Here is a 23,128-nt window from a genome sequence, read left to right as displayed (position 1 = left end):
GCCGGATTTGTACTTTTTGCCGCCCAAGGCCCACTATCACAAGCCGACCTCCTGACCAATAGCATCCTAACCACCATTATCCCCTCTTATTCCATCCCCCTAAGTAGAGTATATGTAGATGACACCTGCTCTCCCCATGTACATTATAGTTAGCCAGCTGACCCCCCCCCCCTCCCCAGTACAGTATAGGTAGCCAGAGCCCTCCCCCCCCCCCCCCAGTGCGGTACAGGTGGCCATATGCACCCACCACAATATATGTAACCAGATGACCTCCCCCATTACAGTAGAGAAAGCCAGCTTGTGACAACCCCCTAGAATCCCAAGCACAGTATAGGTAGCTAGAGCACCCCCAGTATAGTATAGGTGATCAAAGTACACCTCCACTACAGTATAGATGGCCACATGAACCCCTAGCACAGTATAGATAGCTAGAGCCCCCACCCCAGTACAACATGGGTGACAAGATTACACCCCACCCTCCAGAATAGTATAGGTGGCCATGTTAACCCCCAGCACAGTACAAGTAGCTAGAGCACTCCACCCCAGTACAGCATAAGTGACCAGATTAAAGCCCCAGTACAGTATAGGCGACCATATTAAACCCCACAACCCAGTATAGTATAGGTGGCCATGCAAACCCCCTGTGCAGTACAAGTAGCTAAAGCTCCCCACCCTAGTACAGTATAGGTGACCTGATTACACCTCCACTACAGTACAGGTGACCAGGTGACACTCCCACCCCCCAGAACAGTATAGGTGGCCAGGTTACACCCCCCCCCCCCCCAGAACAATATAGGTGGCCAGGTTACACCCACCCCCCAGAACGGTATAGGTGGACAGGTTACATCCCCCCCCAGAACAGTTAAGGTGGTCAGGTTTAGAGATGTAGCGAACGGTTTGCCGGCGAACGGTTCCAGGCGAACTTTGGGGGTTCCCGTTCGCCTGGACCAAGCAAACTTTTGCGGAAGTTCAATTCGCCCCATAATGCACTATGAGGGTCAACTTTGACCCTCTGCATCACAGTCAGCAGGCACATTGTAGCCATTCAGGCTACACTAAGCCCTGGAGCCCCCCCCCCCCCCCCTTATATAAGGCAGGCTCACTGGCCATGACACTCACTCGTGTGCCTGCTAGAGACAGACTAGGGACAGCTGCTGCAGATTTTTTCTTCTAGGGAAAGATTAGTTAGGCTCTTGGCTTGCTCCTGGCTGATTGTTATTGCTAAAATAGCACCCCTCAACAGCTCTTTTGAGAGCTAATGTTCTCCTGATGTGTTTTTTTTGTGTGTGTTGCTCACTGACACTGACATTATACAGCCCTATCTGTTGCAGCTGAACCTTGGTAATTGTTATTACTGTGCCAGCCAGGCCCTGCCTAACTATCTATACTGGGACACCTACCTATGCCTACCTAACTACTGGGGCACCTACTTACCTATATGGGGACACCTACCTACCTATACTAGGGGACCTACCTATGCCTACCTACCTATACTGGGACTCCTACCTATGCCTACCTACCTATACTGGGTCTCCTACCTATGCCTAGCTAACTACTGAGGCACCTACCTATGCCTACCTACCTATACTGGGACTCCTACCTATGCCTATCTACCTATACTGGGACTCCTACCTATGCCTAGCTAACTACTGAGGCACCTACCTATGCCTACCTACCTATACTGGGTGTCCTACCTATGCCTACCTACCTATACTGGGTCTCCTACCTATGCCTAGCTAACTACTGAGGCACCTACCTATGCCTACCTACCTATACTGGGTCTCCTACCTATGCCTACCTACCTATACTGGGTCTCCTACCTATGCCTAGCTAACTACTGAGGCACCTACCTATGCCTACCTACCTATACTGGGTCTCCTACCTATGCCTAGCTAACTACTGAGGCACCTACCTATGCCTACCTACCTATACTGGGTCTCCTACCTATGCCTAGCTAACTACTGAGGCACCTACCTATGCCTACCTACATATGCTGGGACTCCTACCTATGCCTACCTACCTATACTGGGACTCCTACCTATGCCTACCTACCTATACTGGGACTCCTACCTATGCCTAGCTAACTACTGAGGCACCTACCTATGCCTACCTACCTATACTGGGTCTCCTACCTATGCCTACCTACCTATACTGGGTCTCCTACCTATGCCTACCTACCTATACTGGGACTCCTACCTATGCCTACCTACATACAAGAAGATAATAAGTTTGTTGCTTCATTGTTGACAGACCAAATTTGATCAGCTGGACAGTCACTGTTCTATCATTCAGCTACCACAGCCCCGCGACCATATGGGCTGGAAAACTGCCACGGCCTGCACTCTGGCCATGTTGCGCACCAGTCCAGCATGGCCGTCACTATGTAAACAGCTGTTTGCGGTGCGTTACACAGTGAGTTTGGTGTGTCAGTGTGAAGCAGTACTCTAATTACACTCCCTGATTGATGTATACACATGCAAGATGTTTAAAAGCACTTTAGGCCTGCAATTTAGCATTCAATGTGATTTCTGCCTTTAAAACGCTGCTTTGCGTCAAATCCAGATTTTTCCCCGGGACTTTTGGTGTCTATCCCACTCCGCCACCTGGGGGTCCAGGTGTTAGACCCCTTGAAACATGTTTTCCATCACTTTTCTGGACAGCATATTTTTTGCTATTTTTCAAAGTTCGCCTCCCCATTGAAGTCTATTGCGGTTCGCCAACTTTTACGCGAACCGAACCTTCCGCGGAAGTTCGCGAACGGGGTTCGCGAACCGAAAATCGGAGGTTCGCGACATCTCTAGTCAGGTTACACCCCCCCCCCAAGAACAGTTAAGGTGGCCAGGTTACACCCCCCCCCCCCCCCCCAGAACAGTATAGGTGGCCAGGTTACACACACCCCAGAACAGTATAGGTGGCCAGGTTACACCCCCCCCCCCCCAGAACAGTATAGGTGGCCAGGTTACTCCCCCACCCCCAGAACAGTTAAGGTGGCCAGGTTACACCCCAAGAACAGTTAAGGTGGCCAGGTTACACCCCTTCCCAGAACAATATAGGTGGCCAGGTTACTCCCCCATCCCCCAGAACAGTACAGGTGGCCAGTTAACACCCCCACCCCACAGTAAAGTATAAGTGGTGTCTTCACTGTACTAATTACATTTGTAGCCAAATTACTTTTTCCCCACCGAGTACAGTGTAGGCAGCCTCCCCCATCCAGGACATTATAGGTAACCTTCCTGCTCTCACCTGTCCCCCTCATTCTCTGCTCTGTCTGGCATAGACGTCCTCTCATCAGCGATGGCCGGGACTCACAGAGATGATAACGTGTGTTGGTGCACAGTGACGGCGCCACATATTTCAAATACAGGAAGTGAGCTGTTGTTTTACTTCCTGTAAGAGGCTCCGTGCACCGCTCGCTATCTCTGTGATCGCCGGTCACTCCTGATGTGAAGTCTACGTCGGGCAGGGTAGCGAGCAAGGAGGAGCAGGAGAAAAATCTTTGTGAATGCCTGCCTGAGCGAGAGAGTCTGCCTAGTTGTAACATACTGGCTGGTGGCTGCCAGGTGCAGGCAAGCTCGCTCGAGTCCAGAGCAGCAGCTTCAACGCCTCCAATCTCCTCCTCAGTACTCCGGGCTCCCGCCTCCTTGTTGCCAGGCAACCGCAGCCACCTCCACCTGACCTACTCTGCTCACATGATCGCTCTCAGACAGAGAGGCAAGCGGGGTGGGCGGCTGCAGACAGTTGCGTGCGGCTAAGCTGACAGCCTATGGAGGAGGGTACCAGGTGCAGTACCTGTCACCCGTGGCCGCCCCATGATCCAGCCCTGCACAGAGCGCAACTTGTAGTATGAACACAGTTCTAATGATGTCTCTATATTGCACATTAGGCAAATATTGTAATGCAAATATTGTAAAACTTTGTATACATAGCCTGAGTTGCACTATGTGTAGAACAGCATGTTATGCAAGTAGCGTAAACAGCTGTAAAATTGCTAAGCACTGCCTCACTTTTGGCCACAAGTATTGATGTTGAGCCTGCCAAATATAAACATCTACATTTAAAGGGAACTTTGCACAATTTTTTAAAAAAAAACTCTCAAATGATCCTCCCCCCTAAGGGATGTTCATTGATTTTGTGGGCTTTAGGGGGTACAGCAGGCATTTACTTACCTATGGGGGGCTGCTCAGGAACTAGTACTAGGGGTTAAGGTAAGGCAACACCGGGTGGGGGTGTTAAGGTTAGGCACCACCAGGGGGGGGGGGGGTTAAAGTTAGGCATAAACAGAGGAGGGTTCTGTGTGAGAGTAGGGAGAGGTTAGGTTGTAGTAAAATATCGGTAAGTATTAAAGATATTTTACTATTTGAATGAAGTAGTGCAATATTAGTAAATTAATGTTTTATCACTTTTGCTGGTGTCCATTTTACTAAATGTAAAAATAGAGGTTACAGTGTGGAATAGTAGAATATCAATATTATGAACAATATTTTACAGCATATCCTTGCGTCCATTTTACTAAACGATAACTTCAATATTGTTTAATCTGAGCCTTTATTCTATGCACACTTCCTGTCTGCCTGTCTGCTGTATCTTCTTTCATAACCACACACTTCCTGTAACATAACATGAATAAACCAGAGCTGATCATTTTGGAACTGCCACCTCTATCCACTTCTCTACCCGATATAACAATAAATGTCAATAAATAACATCCCTGAAACGTCAGTTCTCCAACCATGTTACCCAATATTGAATTCTCTCTCTAATTTCTCCAACATATTCACCATTTAACCACTTCACCACTGAGAGGTTTTTCCCCTTATGGACCAGAGCAATTTTCACCTTTCAGCGCTCCTCCCATTTATTCACATGGCAAGGATATGTGTGTGTGTCTGTTTATACTGTACATATATATATATATATATATATATATATATATATATATATATATAGATATAGTTGTCCTTTAAACACTTCACCCCTAAGCAGGTGCCACTTAAACAACAGAGCAATTTTTACATTCCAGCACTGCGTCCATTTATTTGGCAATAACGTTATCACTACTTATCACAATTATATAATCTATAAATTATCTATATCTTGTTTTTTTTTCGACACCAATTACGATTTCTGTGAATGGTAGGTTTTGCAATGAATTATTTTATACTTCTCAGTTTTCAGCCATGATAGCTTTAAAATAAAATGTGCTACTGTTGATAAAACCCACACATTTTATTTGCCCACTTGTCCTGATTATTACAACATTAAAAATATGTCCCTAGTACAATATATAGCCACAATATTTTATTTGGACAAAAGGCGTATTTTTTCAGTTTTGCGTCCGTCACTAATTACAAGCCCTTGTTTGCAAAAATAACAGTAATATACCCTTATGACATACATATTAAAAAGTTTACTCCCTATGGTAACTATTTATGTATTTTTTAAATGTCTTTTTGTATATACAACTTTTTTGAGGGGGAGAGTGGGGGAGATACGGGGGTTAATTTTAATGGGTAATTGTAACAATGGGTGTCAGCAAGTAACAGAGTACTGATTATTTGGTGATCTGCAGTATCACCATTAATACAGATACTGTTATAAACTGTTCTTATCACCTTGCTTCGACACCATCATCTCACAGACTGTGAGATCACTTGACTCTCCACACAGCAAACAGGATATAGACTTGCTCAGGCTTCTTTCAATGTTTCCGTTATTTATTCAAGTCACAGGAATACAGATAGATACATTCATCATATCCTAGCCATGCCAATCTTCATGTTGCGTTATAAGCTCATGATTAGACTCCCTCTTGAAGTCAATCAGGTACCTTCTTCCTAACTACGTTACACTAAACTACATATGTACAGCATACATTATATCAGATTACAGAAAGGACGAACATGCTTAGGTCCCAGTCGGCCTTGCGAGCTAGTGCAGAAGGAAGAAGCAGAAGTGAGTTCTCCATTGCTCGCTCCAGATTTAATACCGGCTAGGAAAGAGTTAAATATGACATCATCTTCGCCACCCCCTAAATAAGTCTATTGGTGGACTCACTTGTGGTGTCATCATACACACCTACTCGATTAATAATCGATGAGGCACTTGACCCAGATGCGGGAATGTGAATGTTTAGTAAATATGGCCAATGTTTACTGTTCCTGTCCTGTAAGTGGAGGTCAGAGTAAACCGATGGCCTTCTCTTAGGAACATGTTCTCAGTATCTGCGTGTATCTTCTGCTACACGCAGACCCTGAGATGCCTCTGTCTATTTTAAAGGCATACACTGCGGACAAGCCTTTTACATAAAACTCAGGCCAAGTAACTGAGGCCTACTTAAATTATAACAATCCCCCCTAAAACGGCTTGACCCGCAGATCCCAGCGTCTGAACCTCCCAGTACCTGGTTTCTTTCTTGTATGTTTCACTTTTCGATGTTCGTGCTCACACAACCTCTCTGCTCTAGGCGGTTACCCCTGGAAGAGAGAGAGCAAGACCTCTTGGTCTTCCTGTAACCAGGCTCTCTGGGGAGGCCCTACTTCTAAGTCCCTCAATACCACATGCTCAGCATTTGCGTCACTTGCGTATCACTCACAAACTTGCATGACCACAGAAAAGTGAAACTCGTTTGGTTGTTACAAAACGGAGCAGTGCCAGGTGCCTTTTAAAAGAGCGCCTTTATACAATCAGCTCCTAGGTACTACTAAACCTATACCCGTAACCCTGTATATCCCTTAATTTAAACTATTGGTTCCGGAGATTGTTTATGAGGCACCAATCTCTGGACCGGTTAATTTATTTTACGTAATTTTAACCCGCAACCTCACCTGGATAACGATGCCTAAAGTTGTCATCCCCATCCAGACGACCAGTGGGTGTAGAAAGAACTTTGGAACTGCAGATGCCCCGTCCGAGTGTCCCTGGAACATCACCGGAACCTTTGTCCACCAGGGCAGACTGGAACTCACCTGCTTATTTTTGTGTTCTACCTCGTTAAGATCACCTGTATCATGGTGAAATCTTACCTCTAACTTAGTGTACTGTTTGTTTAACCTTTGTAACAACATGTGGCCGTCTTGGATCAAACCCTGTTCCCCTTTGTCCCATGTCGTGTTCTCTTTCAGGACGGGAACTACCCGTGAAACTTTGACCTTTAGAGTTCTCTTAACAATTTGAGAAACAACGTCATCAAACCTGGATGACAGGATCCATATGGGATCTCCACTCACACAATATGTTCCCCTTGGAAACTCCCCCTTATCGGAACAATTATGAGAATATACCTTGAATGTATCATTAGACCTTATGTTAAAAAAACAAACCTTTCCTTCCGCCACCGGAACTATCGGTTGGGCTTCAGGGTGGATCTTTTGAATGGTAGCCTCGCACTCTGCGTTATTGAGCCTGCAGGCATCTTCACTAAATTTGACTTGCCCCGGCCAACGCAGGTACTACTGCAAGAATTGCCCACATGAGGACAACTCTACTTGTTTCACCTCCCTGTCTAGCACCAAAAAAGGTTGACCTCTCAGGTCCTGGTGTAAGACATGGGTTGAGGTGGGAACTAAGGAAGTGGCGGTGCCTAAAGGAATGTTGCACCGTTTCCATTTGTCCACCCAAACATCTCGAAGCTGCCATGCAAAAGATCCTTCTCCAGAAAAATTAATATACCTCCCCTTGTCCAATCTTTCGCTGACAAAATATGTCCCCAGCTGTCCTGATTGGACCTCTTCCCCCCTTACGTCCTGAGGCACAATATGTACCTGAGGTCGGGAAGACTGTACTCTCTGCAATCTTTCGATTAAGAGTACCTCTTCACTTACCCAACTCTCATGAGGATAAGCTGTTGCATATGGACTGTGTAATATCGTCCCCTGTTGTGACCCGTGTGGTGTGAATGGGGTTCCCTGTGTGGGCTTTCCCTCCCCCGGGACCGCTCTCCCCACCCTCTTTGTCACCTGGAAATGTGGCTTGATCTCGATTTTTACTTCTTGTTTCGAGAACCTCCCACCCTTGGCTTTCCAGCCTTTACGTGTGTATAGTTGTTTCAGAGGCACTCTCTGTTGGTAGCTCCAGAGTGTGATGTGGTCCCCTGCGTCTCTCTGGTAAGAGAATTGACGCCTCCTGCTCGTTCCTCTCCAATCTGGACCCATCTCACTCTGCATAACCAAGACAAGGTACCCCTGAATCACACACTCCCCCTTTTGCATGTACCCATTGTACTGCAATGTACCTTTTAACAAACCTTTGGATCGGTGCATTGATTCTGGGAGTGTGGCATTCAATAGCAGATTTACACTGCCATTAAATTCCCACTGCCCGCACACTTGACCCTTCAGACCTTTCACCCACATTGTGCCATGAAATTTGCTTTCTCCTGGCACAAGTGCTCCTTTCCTCCGTCCCTGCATGGTCCATCTGTGCCAAGCGGAGGGAGGTGTGAAAGGATCAGTACCTTTGTCACCCAACATTAACATGCTTGGGCCTTGCATTCTCATTAACCCCTTATTATACATGAGAATGTCCTCTCTTCGTTCTCCTAGGACGGAATGGCAACCTAGGATCACCATCAGCATGGTACACTTCATTATAAAAGCACCACCCTGGGAAAGAAAAACATTAGCACTTTGCATTATGCTTTGCTCCGACAGTTTTGTTAGTCTCTTTCCGATTTCAGGAATCTCGTGGTTTAGTCTCTTTCCAATTTCAGGAATCTCGTGTTTTAGTCTCTTTCCGATTTCAGGAATCTCGTGTTCCTCCAAGCTTAGATTGACATCTGGAACCTTTCGCTTATCCGACTGACATCTCCATCTTTGCTGCCAGCACGGCATCTGTCTCAAATCCATATTGCCAAACACCTGAAATCGAAATACAAACAAATCAATTCTTATTAATGATTTGGGATTCGCCCTGCGGCTTGTACTCTTTACACTTTAAATTGATCAATATATATCGTAATTGATCTCGTTGCTTTATGGTTCTCCTGAACTCTGTTTACTCTTATTGGTAGATTGGAGTTAAACTTCACCCCCCTACCTCAGTACTATCTTCAGTACTTACCTGTTTAAAATATGCTCCCGCGGACTTCACCTATGGAAGCTCGCTTCACCTTTGGAAGCTCTCCCCCATTGCAGCTCACTCCACATCCCCCTTATCTGTCCATGCGCGGCCGTCGCATGCACAGATTACGGATGCCACACCTGATGCTGCTTTGCAGGTGAGCCTGCAATGCTCTTACTCATTATCGCATTTCCTTGTCTAGAACTTCATCGCGATACCAGCTCTGCTAGAAGTTCTGTGTGTTGTACCCTCTGATCAATGTTTGCCGTGCCACCACCTAAACTACCAAAAAAAACTGGCTGCCTCCCTGTAGGAAGGAGCACTTTGCACTTAAACTACACAGGGTGCAGGGCTAAGCATACCAGCGTCACATGCCTGTATGCAGATCCCTGAATGCCCACATGGAAGGTAGTCACCTGGCAAACAGCGTACTGATACACTGTCACTCTGTAAACGGCAATTCTATCATCTGTATAATTGCCCCATGAACTGTTGTCAGTCCTTGTTCTTTGTGCTACAATTGATAGGAGCTGGAAAAAACATATTTGACCAATCAGTGGACGAAAAAAAACGCACACAAAACAGCTGCAGCCCAGCATAGACCTCTCAGTCCAGCTCTGGCCCTATTCACGACAAAACCGGAAAAAACGTTACCGCTCTGCAGAAGCGGCGACGGAAACCCGAATTGGTCAACTCCCTTTTTTCCAACTCCGGCACCCCCTTTGATGTGCTGTCCCCCTTTCCTTCTATTGGGAACTCATGCTGCACCACCCATTAAGGTGCCTCACTTACAGGAATAATCCCATAAGCAACACAGTACAGACCCATTTCTGATCTGTACTGCTCCGTGTGTCCCTGCACCGAGCTGGGAAACACTTCCTATTCTGGCATTCCTGTCCATGGACTCTGGGAAAAACTCTGGGGAAATACGTTGCAACCCGAGACACACAGTAGCATGTCTCTGTATCTCTCCCCCCCTCCCTTCCAGCTGCTCTGCCCGGAGCCGCGAGCACAGCCTGACGTGACGTGGATCCCCCAGCCCCTCCTCCCCCCTGCCATGACGTGTGGGGGCCATGACTCACGGGGGCGGGCTCTCTCCACTGCCGCCATTTTGAGTCCTGGACTGCCAGCCAAGATGGCTGCTCCCATAGCAGCCTCTCGTTCCTATAGACCTAGGAGAGAGAACAAAATACAAACAAACATTTTTTTTTTTTTTTTATGCCTAGTCACACACAGCATCTATCCACAGTGCACAAAAATCAGCCTCAGCATTCCTTCACGTCTCAGCTGTAATCCGAACTGCAATCAGACATACGGATCCCCAGAGACGTAGGAATCTTTCTCACTCTATCACAGACATAACTAAGAACCGCCCGACTGGAAATGCGAGAAACGTGCAGAACATCTCACAAACAGAAAGACACTCGCTTTCCTCCTCTCTCCCCTCTCTCCCCCCCATCCAGCCCCAACAGACTGAAGCACCGCTGGCTTATCTCCTGCTGCGGGGGACCCCCCCCCTTTTTCCCAGCCTCTGTAGAGACGGGAAGAGAAGAGAAGAGAAAAAAAACTTCTTGCCAGCACAAACATGCCTGAGACAAATGCAAAGATAACCACTCCGTAAATATACAACACAGGAAGCTTGAATCTGAAGAGGGAGAAAAAAAAAAACCAAGCACATAAACCAGACTCCCCCCTCCCACCATGCATGGGAGAGATGAGAAGCCCGCAGCCACCATGCTGCACTTAACACAGAATGTACACATTAACACATTAACCTCTCCTTGTTATAATACCCAAATACAACACAGATAAGGCCATACAACAACGTAAACAAACTTGCCTGAGCAGCAGATTCTTCGCAATTCACCAGCATTCCGCAACTTTTCCCACGAAACCTCTGTGGACACCGGAACGTCAGTGGGGGCATCCACCTTCCCCCACAGCGGATCAATCTCCAGCGGCAGTTGCGAGCAGCCGTAGCCTCGGAGAGTTCCTTCTGACCCAGGTTTTTAGGCTTGTAACTGTGTGCACATGCAGTTACAGTGTAACGTCCAAGAGTTTCGCCGTTGATTTTTCGAATCGCTGCCGTGTGCTTGACTCCCGCACACATCCCACACCACTTATCAGTATCAGCTTGATAAGCTTTACCGTCTGCGTCCGTCTATTCCGCTTGTCTTGCTGTGGAATATCCTGAAAACTTCTTTTTCGGCCCCGGCCCGTCCACCTGTTTTGCTAAACAGGGAAGAGTTTAACGGCACCACTGTTATAAACTGTTCTTATCACCTTGCTTCGACACCATCGTCTCACAGACTGTGAGATCACTTGACTCTCCACACAGCAAACAGGATATAGACTTGCTCAGGCTTCTTTCAATGTTTCCGTTATTTATTCAAGTCACAGGAATACAGATAGATACATTCATCATATCCTAGCCATGCCAATCTTCATGTTGCGTTATAAGCTCATGATTAGACTCCCTCTTGAAGTCAATCAGGTACCTTCTTCCTAACTACGTTACACTAAACTACATATGTACAGCATACATTATATCAGATTACAGAAAGGACGAACATGCTTAGGTCCCAGTCGGCCTTGCGAGCTAGTGCAGAAGGAAGAAGCAGAAGTGAGTTCTCCATTGCTCGCTCCAGATTTAATACCGGCTAGGAAAGAGTTAAATATGACATCATCTTCGCCACCCCCTAAATAAGTCTATTGGTGGACTCACTTGTGGTGTCATCATACACACCTACTCGATTAATAATCGATGAGGCACTTGACCCAGATGCGGGAATGTGAATGTTTAGTAAATATGGCCAATGTTTACTGTTCCTGTCCTGTAAGTGGAGGTCAGAGTAAACCGATGGCCTTCTCTTAGGAACATGTTCTCAGTATCTGCGTGTATCTTCTGCTACACGCAGACCCTGAGATGCCTCTGTCTATTTTAAAGGCATACACTGCGGACAAGCCTTTTACATAAAACTCAGGCCAAGTAACTGAGGCCTACTTAAATTATAACAGATACTATATCTGATTATATGGTGATCTGCAGAATCACCAATAATACAAATATAGTAAATACAAGGAGAAGGATGACTAGTCACCACTTTAATACACAGTGATAGGTGTTTGGTGCAAACAGTAAGATACTGATAGATTCTCCGCGGTAACCTCACCAGAGGAGCTGGAGGTTGTAATTAGCTACACAGAGAGCTCCTCACCAGTGACAAGGGCTCACTGGTGAGAGAAGAGTGGTCAGACAGATCGGGTTGGCAACAGACGGGCAGATAGGTACAGAATCAGAAGGCAGAAGCAGAATGAGGTATCAGGCAAAGGTCGGCAACAAGATCAGATGGGCAGAGGTACAGAAACGTTTAGCAAAGAGTAGTCAGAACGAGCCAGAGTCATACACAGATAAATCAATACAGTCTTCAATAGTTATAATTACAGCTATCAAAAGTCTGAGCGCTAACACAAAGTATTCGCAACAGCAGACAAGTTGCTAGTGAACCCGCTGTGATTAAGTACGCTGAGGAATTCCCGAGGCACGCCCCTAGAGCTCAGCCAATCAGCGGTGGCGAGCGTGCCCTCTGACGTCAGCCGTAGAGTTGGGCCGAACGGTTCGCCGGCGAACGTGGTTCGCGCGAACTTAGGTGGTTCGCGTGCGGGTACCGCACGCGAACGTTTTGCGGAAGAAGTTCGGTTCGCCCCATAATGCACCTGAGGGTCAACTTTGACCCTCTACATCACAGTCAGCAGGCCCAGTGTAGCCAATTAGGCTACATTAGCCCCTGGAGCCCCACCCCCCTTATATAAGGCAGGCAGCGGCGGCCATTACGGCCACTCGTGTGCCTGCATTAGTGAGAGTAGGGCGAGCTGCTGCAGTCTCTCATATAGGGAAAGATTAGTTAGGCTTAACTTCTTCCTGGCTGCATACCTGTTCTGTTCAGTGAGCCCTCAGCCCACTGCATACCTGTACTGTGATCCTGCCACTGCATACCTGTTCAGTGATCCTGCCACTGCATACCTGTTCTGTGAACCCACCCACCACCACTGCATACCTGTTCAGTGATCCTGCCACTGCATACCTGTTCTGTGAACCCACCACTGCATACCTGTTCTGTGAACCCACCCACCACTGCATACCTGTTCAGTGATCCTGCTGCCACTGCATACCTGTTCTGTGAACCCACCCACCACTGCATACCTGTTCAGTGATCCTGCCACTGCATACTTGTTCTGTGAACCCAACCACCACCACTGCATACCTGTTCAGTGATCCTGCCACTGCATACCTGTTCTGTGAACCCACCACTGCATACCTGTTCTGTGAACCCACCCACCACTGCATACCTGTTCAGTGATCCTGCTGCCACTGCATACCTGTTCTGTGAACCCACCACTGCATACCTGTTCTGTGAACCCACCACTGCATACCTGTTCAGTGAACCCGCCACTGCATACCTGTTCTGTTCAGTGGACCCGCCACTGTATACCTGTTTAGTGAACCCGCCACTGCATACCTGTTCTGTTCAGTGGAGTTTGGTGTGTCAGTGTGAAGCAGTACCTTAATTACACTACCTGATTAGGGTTGCCACCCAGCCGGTATCTGGGCGGCCCTACCGGGAATTTCACTAAAAAGCCGGCGCCGGAATAAAAGTTTTACCGACACGTTATCTGCCGGAAAATTAACACGGGCTCCTTGCTGCTGAGTATTTGGAGACAGTTCTCCCTCCTCTGTTCTTGGATTGGCTGGCCAGGCACTGCCAGCCAATCACTAGTGAGGATTCTCGGGGAAGGAGGAGCCGAGCAGACAGTCTGTGAGCCTGAGCAGCGTTCCGTGCAATGCATCCTGTGAATTGTCCTCCTGGTCGGATTGTTTGGAGTGAGCTGCTCAGTCACCGGCTCACAGTCTGTGAGTGGAGGTAAAGAAATGAGAGAGGTACAGAGACACGTGTCTTGAGCAGAGGCAGCACATAATTACTGTGCTTCTGTGTGAGCTGGAATGTGTCTGCCGTTTTTTCTGTGTGATGTGTGCAGTGCAATGAGCCAGCCCAGCCCCCCAGGCAGCAGAATCAGAACAGTCTATGGTCACATTGGAAACATCAAGCATGCTGTCAGCTCTTTACACAAATGCAAAAATCCATTCAATTTGAATAAGTCCAGTGAATGATTAACCCTGATAAGCAGCAGTGATAAGAGTGGAGAGAGGTCCCCCAGACCACTTGTCACAACTGAAGTGCTGTGTTACAGCAAGGAAGCAGGTTCCAGAGTCACAGTGACACAGCTTCACACACAGTGTGCCTCTCTCTCCCCTCTCTTTCTCTCCCCCCCCCCTCTTTCTTCCCCCTCTCTCTCTCGACCCCATCCCCCCAACCCTCTATCAGCCCATATCCCCCCTTTCAGACTCTTATGGCCCATACTCACGGGCTACAATTGTCGCCGCAACACGCGGCACGCGCGTGTTGCGGCGACAGGTCGCCCGTGAGTATGAGGCGCTGCACGGGCGCGCACCCCGAACTGTCGCTCGCCGCTGATGTCGCCAGGTGATTGAACCGCTCAATCGCCTGGCGACAGTTGCCGCCGCAACTATCGCTAGTCCGCGTGAGTACGCGGACTAGCGACAGCAACCTACATAAAGATTACGGAGCTTCCAGCGGGGGGAGGAGGAACGTCGGCGACAGCTTCCGTCGCACCGCTGGTCCCTCTTCCGCGTGTGTACGCGGAGGGACCTGGCGAGGAGCTGTCGCCTGCCTGTCGAGCACACGCTCACGTGTGCTGGCGACAGGCCCAAAAAGTTGCCCGTGAGTATGGGCCATTAAGGGGGCTATACTTTAGGCGACTTGGTGGCCAATTGACCATCCGATTTGATTATTATAATCAAATTGGATGAAATCCTGACCCACCAAGTTCATGCCTGACTGACAAAGCAACCAATTTGGGGGCTAAAATTGGTCGTATCGATGATCGCGCAAGATGTCGGGCCGAAATTGGTTTGTCAAGTGTGCAGTGGTACGGCGGCTGATTTCAAAATGAACGACGAAACCCCCGCCGCTGTCTGCGTAATGTAGTGTGTGCATTTATACAATCCTGTAGCAACCTTCCGCGTGGTGTCCGTCCATCTCTCCGGTTCTAACAGCTACATACACGCTGGCGGTGCATAGCGTCTGACATCACAAGCTATGCACTGCCAGTGTGTATGCGGCTGATAGACTCCAGGGAGATGGACAGACACCACGCAGAGGCTGCTACAGGATAGGTAATATAAATGCACACACACGGGGGAGGTCACATTTATACATTGGGGGGGGGGGGGCAGCGGCAGGGCAGACTCGGCAGCTCAGCCGATTCCCTGAAGATTTCATGTGGAAATCGGACGGGAATCGCCCTGCAGTAAATGAGCAGCTACAACTAGAGACAAAGTTATCTCTAATCAGATTCGAGTAGAGATACATTTGTCTCTTTGTCTAATCTGCCCATAATCTGCTGATGTATGGCTACCTTTAAGGTGCCCATTAATGATACAATTCTGTGGCTGATCATTTCTGTGGTAATCAGACAGAAACGATCAGTCATACCGATTAATGGCCCAATTCCTGCTAGCCAATTCGATGGGATCGATACGAAATATAGGTCAATTCCAGTAATCTGATCGACTTCGCTACCAGTTATTCGGTCATTAATGGGGCAGGACCAGTTGCATCCGATCGATTACCGCAGTGATTGGAAATTATCTATCGATCGTGGAATTGTATCATTAATGGACACCTGTAGGAAAGAAGTGCCCCTAGGGGGAACTTACCTTGGGAGGGAAAAGCCTCTGGATGTTAAAGAGACTTCCCCCATCCTCCGCAGTAGAGGGGATCCAGCACTGGGACCCCCCCAAGAGCTCCTTGTGGCTGCTTGTTGGCATGGGCACTAGTGGCTTCCTTCTCAGGTTCTGGCAGAAATAGCTGAGCCCGATTGGGTCTGACCTACTTTGTAGGCACCTGTGCAGTAGAGCAGACCTGATCGGGCTCGGCTATTTTTGTCAGAGCCCAAGTGGAAAGCTGATACGGCGCGCAGCAACAACGGGGGTCCCAGCACAGTATCAGACTTACCAAGGAGGATGGAGGAAGCCTCATTAGGAGTCAGAGGCTTCCCCTTCCCCAGGTAAGTACCAACCAGGGGCGATGTTTTTTCCTTTAACGGTGTTCTTTAAACTATTTAACATTAATGTTTATTTTTGTAATTTTCTGGTTTACTTTTTGAAAAAGGGCCGTAACAAATCCCTCCCACTTTTAGGCCACACCCTCCAGGCCACACCCCAAAGCCGGTATTTTCTCATTCAAAAGGTGGCAACCCTATACCTGATTGATGTATACACATGCAAGATGTTTTAAAGCACTTTAGGCCTGTCATTTAGCATTCAATGTGATTTCTGCCCTTAAAACGCTGCTTTTCGTCAAATCCAGATTTTTCCCGGGGACTTTTGGCGTGTATCCCACTCCGCCATGCCCCCCTCCAGGTGTTAGACCCCTTGAAACATCTTTTCCATCACTTTTGTGGCCAGCATAATTATTTTTTTTTTTTCAAAGTTCGCATCCCCATTGAAGTCTATTGCGGTTCGCGAACTTTAACGCGAACCGAACCTTCCGCGGAAGTTCGCGAACCCGGTTCGCGAACCTAAAATCGGAGGTTCGGCCCAACTCTAGTCAGCCGACCCGCAGGTCAGCTCACTCGCCTCCTCCCCGCATAAAGTTCCTGTCGATGAGCACGTGCACGCGCTAATGCGACCCTATGTGCAGCAGAGATGCCCGTCCTTGGTGCGCGAGCCGCCCGAGGTGCGGGGACACTTACAGGCTGAGAAGCAGAGGCAGCCGCGGCGGTATCGCTGTTCACCGCAGCTGCCTCGCTGCCATTCATTACAGTAATAAATGTATTTGTATTTAATATAATGTATGTAGGGTGTCATTTTACTATTTGGCCACTAGATTCCCCCCCTCCCTCCCAGTTTATTGATCCCTTAGAGCCTTTCTAATCCTGCGTGTGTCTCCTCATTCCACGACCAAGCTCTCATTCAAATGTCCTGCCGGCTGCATCTTCAGGTCTTCTCGGAGGGCTACAGAAGTACTTAGGTCTCTGGGTACTTCCAAAGACAAGCGGCCCCATCAGGGGCGTAACAATAGACCCTGCAAGGGATGCCTCCGCAGGGGGGCCCAGACGCCACAGGGGGCCCGTGGGGAGAAAAGTTTGAGAGACTGACAGCTAAGGGCATGGAGAAAAAAAACGTATTCTGCTCTCACAGCATTGTTATATTGACTGCATGTGTCCACCACACAGATAAGGAATCATACACACTTTGAAATTTGTACACTGTCCCTGCTCTTTAGGGTTCGTAAAAAACATCTGTCTCACACTGCAGCTAAGTTCTAAAGACTTGTCAAAGACTTTACAAACAAAGGAGTCACATTTTGAAAAAAAAGTTGTAGACTTTCCCTTTTCAGCAAAAGGATTCCTAGATTATTATCACACGGGCTAATGACTTTATGGTCTCTGAATACTTTTACAACTCAATGGAGTGGAGATTGATGTCTTACTGTTGCTGCTTCATTGAGAGCTTGTGACATTCTGAATGTTTTTTTGCCAAAGTTACATTGATACTATATCTCAGTGTTCCCCAACCCTGTCCTCAAGGCCCACCAACAGTGCATGTTTTGTGGAAATCCACAAAGGTGGTTAATCAGCTCCGCTGAGACACTAATTACCTCACCTGTGAATGTTTGTGGTTTTCTGCAAAACATGTACTGTTGGTGGGCCTTGAGGACAGGGTTGGGGAACACTGCGTACATCTTATGTTCAGCATGTCATTGTTGTTCCTCCATATAGTATGTGCTCTCATGTAGTAAAATAATACGGCTGTGTGTGTATGTATGTACTGGGAACAGAGCTGCAACAAGGGACTTGTCAGCTGCAAGGGGCTGGAGGAAGCCCCGGGTAAGTAGATCTGGGGGTAGCATAGATTGCCTGACATTTCCTTTGAAGGGATACTGTAGGGGGGTCGGGGGAAAATGAGCTGAACTTACCTGGGGCTTCTAATGGTCCCCCACAGATATCCTGTGACCGCGCAGCCGCTCACCGATGCTCCGGCCCTGCCTCCGGTTCACTTCTGGAATTTCTGACTTTAAAGTCAGAAAACCACTGCGCCTGCGTTGCCGTGTCCTCCATCCCACTGATGTCATCAAGAGCGCACAGCGCAGGCCCAGTATGGTCTGTGTCTGCGCAGTACACTCCTGGTGACATGAGCGGGAGCGAGGACATGGCAACGCAGGCGCAGTGGTTTTCTGACTTTAAAGTCAGAATTTCCAGAAGTGAACCGGAGGCGGGGCCGGAGCATTGGGGAGTGGCTGTGCCAACACAGGATGCCTGCGGGGGACCATTAGAAGCCCTGGGTAAGTTCAGCTCATTTTCCCCCGACCCCCCTACAGTATCCCTTTAAGTCTAAGTGTTTTTATCTGCATGGGGAAAACACATTGGTCCTCAGTTTTCATGTGCAGAAAGCGAGGGGGGTGGGGAGCACCATCCAAAGTTTCGCAGGGGGGTCCAGTGATGTCTAGTTACGCCCCTGGGCTCCATATTGTGCACACGCGAGTATGCGCTTGCGTGTGCGCAGTACATTCCGTGGGCTTTTTTGGAAGTACTCAAAGACATTAAAGTTGGACACTGGAATGGGGGTCTGATGGTGAAACTCCCCCCTGGTGGTTACAGGTATCCTCTAAACTTTACAGCATTTTAAGGCAACTGAATCTATTCTGTTGTTTATGAAACATTTTCCTCATTTTCAGCAAGCAGTGGGAGTTGAAAGATGCCCTTCTGAAGTCAAAGATCAAGCAAGTTGTGAAATGTGACATTGAGAAGGAAAATCTCACGGATCCCCTGCAGCTTCCACAAGCTGACAGCGTGACCTCTGCTTGGACCCTGGACAACATCAGCTCAGACAAAGAGGAATACATAAAAAATCTGAGGAAGATTGCAAATTTACTTAAACCTGGAGGACGCCTGCTGCTAGTTGGGGCTTTAGAGGGGACATATTATATGGTGGGGAAAAAGCGGATGCATCTGCTTAAGTATGATGAGAATTTTGTGAAAGATGCCCTTGCTAAGGAGGGATTAACTGTCACCCATTCTGAAGTTCTCCCAAGCAAAGCAGTGAGCGATCTAACTGATTATAAAGGAAAAGTGTTTGTTGCTGCACGCAAAGATAAGTAGCTTACATTAGTTAGTAAAGACACGCCTCCACAGGTCTTGGTGTTACCCCGACCCCAAACTCTTCTCATCTGCTATTTCAGCATTTCTATGCTTGCCATAAGTGGTCTTAGCTGTTGTTAGATCAGGTCAGGTGTAGAGCTGCGCACTTGCAGGCACCACTGGTTAAATTATGCACTATTTTCATGGCAACAGTTAAAATATTGATAATTTAATATTACCGATATTTTACTATTGACTTACCCGGTCCTCTATTCTAACACTACCCCCTCCTAATGCCTAACAGTAACCCCCCTCCTAATGCCTAACCCTAACCTCCCTCCTTATGCCCATCATTAACTTTCCCTCCTAATACATAAGACTAACCTCCCTCCTAATGCCTAACAATAACCCCCCTCCTAATGCCTAACACTAACCTCCCTCCTAATTCCTAACACTAACCTCCCCTCGCCTGACACTAACCCCCCCCTCCCAATGCCTAACACTAGCCTCCCTCCTAATGCCTAACACTAACCTCCCCTCCTAGTGCCTGACACTAACCCCCCTCCCAATGACTAACACTAACCTCCCTCCTAATGCCTAACACTAACCTCCCTCCTAATTCCTAACACTAACCTCCCCTCGCCTGACACTAACCCCCCATCCCAATGCCTAACACTAACCTCCCTCCTAATGCCTAACACTAACCTCCCCTCCTAGTGCCTGACACTAACCCCCCTCCCAATGCCTAACACTAACCTCCCTCCTAATGCCTAACACTAACCTCCCTCCTAATGCCTAACACTAACCTCCCTCCTAATGCCTAACACTAACCTCCCCTCCTAGTGCCTGACACTAACCCCCCTCCCAATGCCTAACACTAACCTCCCTCCTAATGCCTAACACTAACCTCCCTCCTAATGCCTAACACTAACCTCCCTCCTAATGCCTAACACTAACCTCCCCTCCTAGTGCCTGACACTCACCCCCCTCCCAATGACTAACATTAACCTCCCCTCCTAGTGCCTGACACTAACCCCTCTCCCAATGACTACAACTAACTCCCCCTAATTCCCAACACTAACCTCCCCCCAGTGCCTGACACTAACCCCTCCTCTCCATGCCTAACACTCACCCTCCTCCTAATGCCTAACACTAACCTACCTTCTTAATGCCAAGCACTAGTCCCCCCCCCCCCAAGGCCTAACACTAACCTTCCCTCTTAATGCCGAACATTAACCCCCCTCCTAATGCCTAACACTAACCCTCCCTTCCTAATGCCTAACACTAACCCCCTCCTAATGCCTAACACTAACCTCCCCTCTTAATGCCTAACACTAACCCCCCTCCTAATGCCTAACAAACCTCCCCTCTTAATGGCTAACACTAACCTCCCCTCTTAATGCCTAACACTAACCTCCCCTCTTAATGCTTAACACTAACACCCCTCCTAATGCTTAACACTTACACTCTCCTAATGCCTAACACTAACCTCCCTCCTAAAGCCTAACACTAACCCTCCCTCCTAATGCCCGACACTAACCCCCTCCCAATGCCTAATCCTAACCTCCCCTCTTAATGCCTAACACTAACCCCCACCTAATGCCTAACACTAGCCCCCTCTTAATGCCTAACACTAACTCACCTCCCAATGCCTAACACTAACACGCTCCTAATGCCTAACACTAACCTCCCCTCTTAATGCCTAACATTAAAACCCTCCTAATGCCTAACACTAACCCTCCCTTCCTAATTCCCAACACTAACATTACCACCTAATGCCTAGTACTTACCCTCCCTCCGATTGCCTGACACTGACCCCCCTCCCAATGCTTAACACTAACCCCCCACCTAATGCCTAACACTAACCTCCCCTCTTAATGCTTAACACTAACCCCCCTCCTAATGCCTAACACTAACACCCTCCCAATGCCTAACGCTAACACCCTCCCAATGCCTAACACTAACCTTCCTCCTAATGCCTAACACTAACCCCCTCCTAATACCTAACACTAACCCCCTCCTAATGCCTATAAGTAACCTTCCCTCCTAATGCCCAACACTAACTTCCCCTCCTAATGCCTAACACTAACCTTTCCTCCTAATGCCTAACACTAACCTTCCTCCTAATGCCTTAAGCTAACCCTCCTCCTAATACCTAAAAGTAACCCCCCTCTAATGTCGAACACTAACCCTTCTCCTAATGCCTATAAGTAACCTCCTTTCCTAATGCATAGCACTAACCCTTCCTCCTAATCCCCAAAACTAACCCCCTCCCTAATGCCTAACACTATCCTTCCCTCCTAATGCCTAACACTAACCCCCTCGTAATGCCTTTAAGCTAACCCTCCTCCTAATGCCTAAAAGTATTCCTCCCTCATAATGCCTAAAAGTAACCCTCCCTCATAATGCCTAACACTAACCCTCCTCCTAATGCCTATAAGTAACCTCCCCTCCTAATGCATAGCACTAACCCTTCTTCCTAATGCCCAACACTAACCCTCTCCCTAATGCCTAACACTAACAATCCCTCCTAATGCCTAACACTAACATTCCTCCTAATGCCTTACACTAACCCTCCTCCTAATACCTAACACTAACCTCCCTCCCAATCCCTAACACTAACCCCCTCCTTATGCCTGAAAGTAACCCTCCCTCCTAATGCCTAACACTAACCTTCCCTCCTAATGCCTAACACTTACCCTCCATCCTAATGCCTAACACTAACCTTCCCTCCTAGTGCCTAACACTAACCCCCTCCTAATTCCTAACACTAACCCCTTTCCTAATGCCTAACACTTACCTCCTCTCCTATTGCCTAGCATTGAGCTCACCTTCCTAATGCCTAACACTAACCCCCTCCTAATGCCTAACACTAACCCCCTCCTAATGCCTAACACTAACCTAATCCCAATGCCTAACACTAACCCCCTCCTAATGCCTATAACTAACCTCTCCCTCCTAATGCCTAACACTAACCTCCTCCTAATGCCTAACACTAACCTCCCTTCTAATGGCTAACATTAACCCCAGGATCTAAATGGTTTATTTTGCTCCTGCCAAAGCCAGTGTCCAATTCAACTGATCCCGTGAACCTGATTCAATCACACTTAGCGAGATTCTTTTGAATCCATTATTAAAGCTCACCATGTGGTTGGCTTAGGTAAATCATTTGCAAAGTAGAGTAAAAAATCTGAAAATATGGATATGACAGCAAACTGTAGCCAGCAAAATAAGCTATCCATCCAAGAAAATTCTAAAGACACAATGCAATATGTTCAGTAGCTTAAACAACTTTTTATAAAGAGGTATCCATGATAAAATGTATTTTAAAAAAAACTATCAGCAATAAACCAATATAAGTAACTGCCTAGAGTACTATGAGATATAAAATAGTTCAAGAATTGCACAAAAAAGTCTATTAATAATAAGGAACATAGGGACCATCATAAGTTATAGTAGAATAGTAGACTAAAGTGAACAACAATGTAAATTAAAAAAGTGATATAATTTATGTAGATAATGTACTATAATACATAATACAACATTCATCCAGAAAATAACAGCCATTTACTTTTATCTGCTATGCAAGGTATTATTTCTATGTAACTTCACATGCATCTGTCAGATTAACTTCTCTCCATGCACCGCCTGACATGTGACTGCAGAATGCCCGTAACTGTTTGTTCAGCAGCATTACCATGAAACCCCTGCATCACTTCAAAACAAAGGGATTTAGAATCTTGTAAAAATATGATAAATGTTTAAATTAAGGAGGTGATTATGTGGAAAAATAGTCAGAAAACAAAAGATCAAAGTGAAAATAAATAGAATGTGTACTTAATTGATT

General features: G+C 47.4%; 1 protein-coding gene across 1 annotated transcript in view; it reads left to right on the top strand.

Moving 5' to 3' along the window:
• The window catches only part of LOC137562175 (indolethylamine N-methyltransferase-like), a 31,308-nt gene extending 12,006 nt beyond the window's left edge, over positions 1-19,302 (top strand). The window contains exon 3 of the mRNA XM_068273508.1: positions 18,879-19,302. Within this exon, the coding sequence (XP_068129609.1) occupies positions 18,879-19,302 (424 nt within the window). The remainder of the gene's footprint in view (positions 1-18,878) is intronic.
• The last annotated feature ends 3,826 nt before the right edge of the window (positions 19,303-23,128 follow it).

This window comes from Hyperolius riggenbachi, chromosome 3 (genome assembly GCF_040937935.1).
Source record: "Hyperolius riggenbachi isolate aHypRig1 chromosome 3, aHypRig1.pri, whole genome shotgun sequence".
Lineage (NCBI taxonomy): Eukaryota > Metazoa > Chordata > Amphibia > Anura > Hyperoliidae > Hyperolius > Hyperolius riggenbachi.
Note: the sequence above shows the minus strand (reverse complement) of the source record. Positions and strands in the feature narration are given on the sequence as shown.